At 32.2% G+C, this 6687-nt stretch overlaps 1 protein-coding gene across 4 annotated transcripts in view; it reads left to right on the top strand.

Annotated features, from left to right (window-relative positions):
- LOC106683973 (lysophosphatidylserine lipase ABHD12) overlaps window positions 1-6687 on the top strand; it is an 83524-nt gene that overhangs the window by 33404 nt on the left and 43433 nt on the right. The window contains exons 1-2 of one of the 4 annotated variants that reach the window (XM_014425754.3): window positions 6267-6349; window positions 6569-6604. The exons of 2 other annotated variants lie outside the window; for them this stretch is intronic. In XM_014425754.3, coding sequence (XP_014281240.1) covers window positions 6330-6349; window positions 6569-6604 — 56 coding nt within the window. In that variant the 5' untranslated portion in view covers window positions 6267-6329. Of the gene's footprint in view, window positions 1-6259; window positions 6350-6568; window positions 6605-6687 lie in introns of those variants that run through there. One more of the 4 variants, XM_014425755.3, reaches the window with a different exon arrangement.

The following is a 6687-nucleotide window of genomic DNA, read 5'->3' as shown; positions in this document are numbered from 1 at the left end:
TATTGGCCACAACTGTGTGGCAGATTGTAATATCTATCAATAAATAAAAAGTATTATTATTATTATAGAAAAAAAAAAGTACACTTTCTTACTTTTTTACGGGTGCCACCTCCAGTTTCGATCATCGTAAACTATTTTGTATGATGATCTTTGCATTGATGTTTGATGTTAGATCCTTCATTAAGTTTGACTAGGTACGTCAACTGTCCTAGAACTTGGATGATGGTGCCAAACCATGTTTCTCTTCATACATAATTTCGTGACAACACTCGGTCTTCCACGCTAAAATTATGTGTGTATTAGAGAGGCTTAGTAAGTCTAATTTAATTTCTAGTTACCTATTTAACCCGGCAGAAGTGGTCTACTTTTTGTCCTTTAAGAGGTATCCCGTGATTAGTTATCACAAGATAAACGATTTCTACTATTTTTATATATACATGTAATTAGATGTAATGATGACAAAAATATTTACCTTTACTTCCTATGCAATTTGAAATTGAAATTTTAAATCATAGCTCTTCCATCAGGGGCTGAAGAATCCATAATTCGTAAAAGATCTAAGGTCTTCTTGCCTCGGCTCATGATTTAAAATAATAAACGCAGGAGGTGTCTAGGTGAGCGAAATATTCATATAAGAATAAAAAGATATCACACGTTAGGAGATATCGCAAGATAAGTACACGTTAGGAGTTATCACAAGATAAGTACACGTTAGGAGTGTACTGGTAAGAGAAATGCACAGTCTTACCGTTACGAGGAGGCCAGAGCAAAACTGAATTGGTTATAGATGGGGAGGCAAAAGAGGGAATAATATAAAGAAGCGGCAATAACAACATCCAAGTTTTAACGGATGGTTGACATTACACAGTATAAACAAAACAGATGAAATCTCTAGGAAAATATAGATGTTTATTTCCATCAACAAGCAAAATGCTCAAGGCTACATCTCTCCCGCCCCCTGAATATAATAATTATCAGCAGGTAATTCAACAAATTCAATTGGAATTGCTCAAAAATGGAAAATTTGTCCTGTACTGAATGTTTTACTGGGGTGGTTAAGAATAGAGTTACTCATATATTTTAGTTGTTTTTTCGTAATTTGTACATAGCTTTCTGCCAATCCATTTATTGCGAGTTATCCTGGTGGAACAGGTTTTTGATAAATTCAGTTCTAAACGCTGATGAAAATACCAGTCTGAAGCCATGTCCGGGAGGCCGTAAGAGCCTTTAAGAACTCTATTGTTGTAGTAGATGTTGACTTCATTTGTAATACTGTCTTGGTGCATTTAGACTTGGCATCAACTATTATAAATTGATAATAACCGTGGAAGGCAATAGCGTAGTCTTTATGGATTCGTTGAAAATAATTATATTTGATCACTATATACTAATTATAGTGAATATTCTTCAAACCAAAACCGGATACATAAAAGTGGCAACTTTTCTGTATCAGATATATTCCGAATGTTTTTACTCATCACAAAAAAAAAAGTGTCATCTTCAACTTTGGCAGTTAGGTTATGATCCGTTAAAATTTCTGGGCCGTTTAGTTTAGTTAAGTAGAAGCACCCGATAGCGCTCACTTAGCGAAGGTAGTACCCAAGATAACCTGGACCCTCCCGAACTTAGGTTACCTCGGCCACTAAGACAGATAATATTTCTCCAGAGCAGAAATGTCCGCTCTAATTCACTTAGGTCCGCAGACCACTCTAGCTAAGGTAAGCCACTCTATTACAATTTAATTGTTGTCTTCCTACCCACTTCAACTAAGTAATTTGTTCTTGAAACTTAAATATACATTCAGCAGTTGTAGCAGCAGGAACATCGAGCAACATTAGCTTTCAAGAAGAAATATTTCGACCATAAATTATTTAATGACAAGAAAATGTCATTTAGGCCTTCATAGCTGAACAAAAACTTTCCTTATAAACTATAAAGATAGTTGAACAAAACTACATTCGCTCTTATAAGATGTACACGGAATAAGTAAAATAGAATTGAGTGTAAGGGAGCCTTGAATTTAAAAAAATAATCAGGGTCACCACTTTTAGGATCTTGTTAAGGTTCAATGAACACATGTTTTAACTAAAAAATGTCTCTTTTATAAAAATAAATTAAAGAAGTAAACTATTTTCAATACAAACTTGCATATGGCTAACTAAAAAGCTTTTTTTTTATTATTCATTTATTTATAAACATTTACAACTGTATATAAAATACAACAAGCATATTTGATGTAAGATCATAATGATATGATACAGCCTGTAGAGAAACTACCCAGTAGTAGAACTCTAAAAACATTTTATAATATAAGGTCACGAGGCCATCTTCTTTTCAGGCGCCTCGGAGGATTTCCAGGAATGGAAGAGGAAGCAAGATTAGAAATTAGTGGATTTGGGTGGTTTAGGAGTTTATAATGGAAGGAATGATATCGGGTTCGGGCTAGATCGGTTGCACAAGGAACATTTAGGTCTTTATGGATGGTTTCATTAGTAATAAAATAAGGAGCATTGAGGATTTTGGATTGTAAGGATTGGATACGAGAAGAATTCGAAGGTTTAGTGGAGCCCCAAAGCTCAAACTAAAAAATAAACTTTTAACAATTTTACATCTAACGGCAAGATGGGTGGGTGAGTTCACTGTGTTGCCTTACTAGTAGTTATTTAAAAAAAATATTAAATAATAGTGCAACTAAAATAATAATGCAAACTAGATTCACTACCAACAACCAACCTTTTAGCTTTCTAACGTTCTGTATAACAAAGAGATAGTTGTTTTTGTTTTTTTTGGCCAAGACTCCCATTGGAGTCCTATACTGCCTAACCATGGTTGGGGGTCAAAGTTCTTCATTTTGTGGGACCGCCACTCAATGAAAAAAGTCAACGCCCCAGGCCGGATTCGAACCGGCACCGCCAATAGACATCAAACTGAGCTACGGGCGGCCCAAAGAGATAGTTCCGGTGAAACAAATACAGACAAATTGTCATTTCTTTAACATAATCATAACAAGTACTCTAAAACATTGATCTAATAAGTTATAAATGTAAATAAAAGTTTAGAAGGTTAAGGTTTTTCTTAAAATAATTTAAACCTAAAAATTGTAACAAACAGTTCATTATTTCATTTATAAATAAAATATTTTTATTAAACGGTTCTCAGTAATATTTCTCAGAATTCTTTTCTGTAGCTAAAAAATACACGGATTAGGTATTGGACAAGAATGAAGTGTGTAATGACCAACAGTTGCAAATACCTTACTAAGGATATTTACTGAAAAACATTACAATGAAATATATACACATTACTAAATGATATTAAATAGTTTTAGATAGAGGAGGGCATTAGATAAGGAAGTTGATAAGGTTAAAGTGCACAATATATTTAATGTAATACCGAAGCTGATTGGTGCTCCAAGACTAAGAGCTCAACCAATCAATTCGATAGAATGCCCTTAATTAGCCACTTGTACCCCGTGACCCACCTTTTAACTCCTCCTTTCATCGCCAATTCCCATATGGGATCCGGGATTGGAGACTACTGTCAGCAAATACTCCAGAATTAGATTCACGATTTATTGAATTCACCTCCACCTCGCTTTGGCAATCTGTAGTTATCTTCATCCCGTTCAAGGGATTGCCTTCTGATCCTTGTTAAGCCTAATGAAATCGGTCTCTCTGTCAGGCTAGGAATTCCTTTAAAATTATTATAACGAAGATGAAGATCTGCGAACAATGCAGAGACACTCAGAATCCGATCATCTTTATATTATGAAAATTATATTGATTTTCAACAAGATTCAAAAGGACTTACGGATAAATTAATTAATAAATAGATAAATGTATTAGTAATTGGATTGGATGGGAAAACTGTTCTTTCTATGGTCTGATTTTCTAATGTAAACCTTTTGCGTGGCATTATTTGATTATTGTTGCCAGATTGATAATAACAAAAAAAACAACATATTTTTCTAAAGTAATAAACTGTATAGCAATAATAGCTACGGAGATAGTTGTTAAAAAAATCCTCCTGTTTAATTGGATAATGTACGTTGGGACCAACAAATGGCTACAATTTTACTAAATAGTGAATGTTAACAATGCTCCTACAACCTCGATTTAGTTCATACACTTTAGGTGAGGTTATACAGTTACGCTGGAGGTCTAAATCAACCCAATCCACCAGTAACTGGACCGTTTTTTTAATTTGTGTTCCTACCAGGAAAATATATTATCAAACTCAATGTCTATGTTTCTAAAGAATATGCTGTCTATCAAATTAATAAAATACTAACAAGAAGAGGACCCTTCATGGGACTATTTTTTTTTTTTTTTTTATGGAATTTTTTTCATCGAGAATTAATATTATATTATAGATCTTAGATAACGTATATTCTTGAAAAATCCAGATTAAAGAAGAGTAAGGTTCCCTCTCAAGCATGCCTACCTGAAGAGTTAAAATTAAATTCGCTATTATTTATAAAGTTAATCGAGCAGGGATTACATGCAGTGGGTTTTATGAGAACAAGAAGAAGGGGATACGGCAGTTTCAAAGCAATAATTGAAATTATGTAAGGAAGGCAAGTACTATCATTAATAGGCTCGTGTTTTTATTAATTTTATAAGAAAGTTAAGCTTACCTAAATAATTTCCAAAGGCAATTTTCTACTTCCTTTCCAGCAGCACAGCCTAATCCTAAATTATTATTTTATCTATTGAACATCACAGAAAACATTATATAGTAATTAACTTTCGAAACACTGAATTTTCTAATTATGCCTGTGTGATAGTATGTGAATCCCCGTGTGTCCCTTTGCTAATAAAATAATCTATAATCAAACCGAATTATGATGTGATTCAATGTAAAAATAACCATTAAATCATTAGTCACTTGGAAATAAAATAGATAAAAAGTAAAGGATTTCAGAGCAATCATTCAATTATATGAATATGTAATATTATGCAATGAAAAATTATACTTTACATGAAAATTCTTTTGCACCCTCTCTACCGAAGGTAGGAAAGCTTTGCGTTAATCCAGAAAATAGAAAAAAAATATTTCCTAAAAAAAAAAATTTACACTCACATTTTACGGTTTAAAAACAAGGAACAACTTTGGTTTAACGTCTGTCTCTCTATAGCCAAATTTGTGTTCTAACATAGTCGATCGAACAGTTGAACTGGGCCCTGTTTCATAATGAAAGCTAATAGTATTAGTTCAAAATACAAGTATAGTGACAACATGTTAATTACACTAATATTTATTTTTTTCATAATTGGGAGGACTATTAGTGATATTACAGGAGTTAAAAAGTACTAAAGTACAAGTTAATATTGTACAAGTCAGTGTAATTGCATTAAGTTAAATCGAAAAGACTAATAACATTTGTGTGTACTTTATTATGAAACAGGGCCCTGATGTTATTGAAATTTTCAGTTACTGTGCGAATTGGTTGGTATCTAGTCGATTCAATTTCTAAACGTATTTTTCTTTGTACATCAATACTTTCAAAACGACTAGTCTGATTTAGCCAAAATATAAAGGAAAATTGGTGATAGGTCTGGAAATGAACTTGAATTAATTTTATCAAATCACGTCCACTAATTTTGTTTTGCGATGCACAATAATATTTTTCATGACCATAGATTTTATATAAATACGACAAATCAATTAATATATTTATATAATATTATTCAGGTTAAAATTCAGATTGAAACGTCGGCACAGATAAATAAGTTTTGTTTATTTGCTTATCTTTGCTGACTGCACTCCCGACCATCTTTCTCTTATATCAATCTACAATCAATCATTAACAAATCATTGAAATTTAAGATAGTTGATCCAGCTATATGAAACAATTTAAATGATATCCTCAAAACAAAATTATTTCAACATTTGACGAAAATATTCACCGATAATTCCGACATCCCTAATTGTTATCGACATTAACATTTGGCTTAAACAATGGTTAAAAACTTTCCCCCTTCCTCGTCTAAGATATTTTCAAATATCACCAAAACAGGCGATAAATTCAACAAGATTCCACCAATCCACTTAAAACTTGGAGATATAAGTAGCTGGATAGTGAAATTTGCGTAATGTGTGCAGTGCACCAGATTTTTTAAACTAAAATTTAGAATGTGTATAAACAATATACATAAAATATCAAAGATTTCATATTTCATGCTCTCATAGGATACACCTACGAATGGGATATTAACAGAGTCAAAGTTATAAAATCGTAATTTCCGAAATCATATGGGCTTAATATACCATCTTAGAAGAGAATTGAATATTTCAGTGTCGTTGCTGGTTATAATTTGGTCGAAGAAATGGACTTTAACTATATTCCGTAATTTTTTTTGTATTTACCTAATAACTAAGTTATATGTATTATTTAATAATCAAGTAATTACAGTTGAAAAAATTTCATTTGAAGTTTTTTCAAACGTTAAAATTATTTCAAAATGAATATACTGATTAAGTCGAAACAGTATTGCTATTAGTTACACATATGAATCCAAAATGACTTGACGTTAACTATAAACATCGGAATGATTACATGTTGCAGGTTGGTTGCCATCCCTCAGCATGACATTTATTTTGGGTAAGTTGTGGCCTCAACTTTTATACATAATATGCTAAATGATCAAAGCATAAGTAATAAGATGAATATTTTCAAGACCAAGT

This window comes from Halyomorpha halys, unplaced genomic scaffold, assembly GCF_000696795.3.
Source record: "Halyomorpha halys isolate HHAL.00 unplaced genomic scaffold, Hhal_1.1 Scaffold532.1, whole genome shotgun sequence".
Classification (NCBI taxonomy): Eukaryota; Metazoa; Arthropoda; class Insecta; order Hemiptera; family Pentatomidae; genus Halyomorpha; species Halyomorpha halys.
This window is presented reverse-complemented; position numbering and strand designations above follow the sequence as displayed.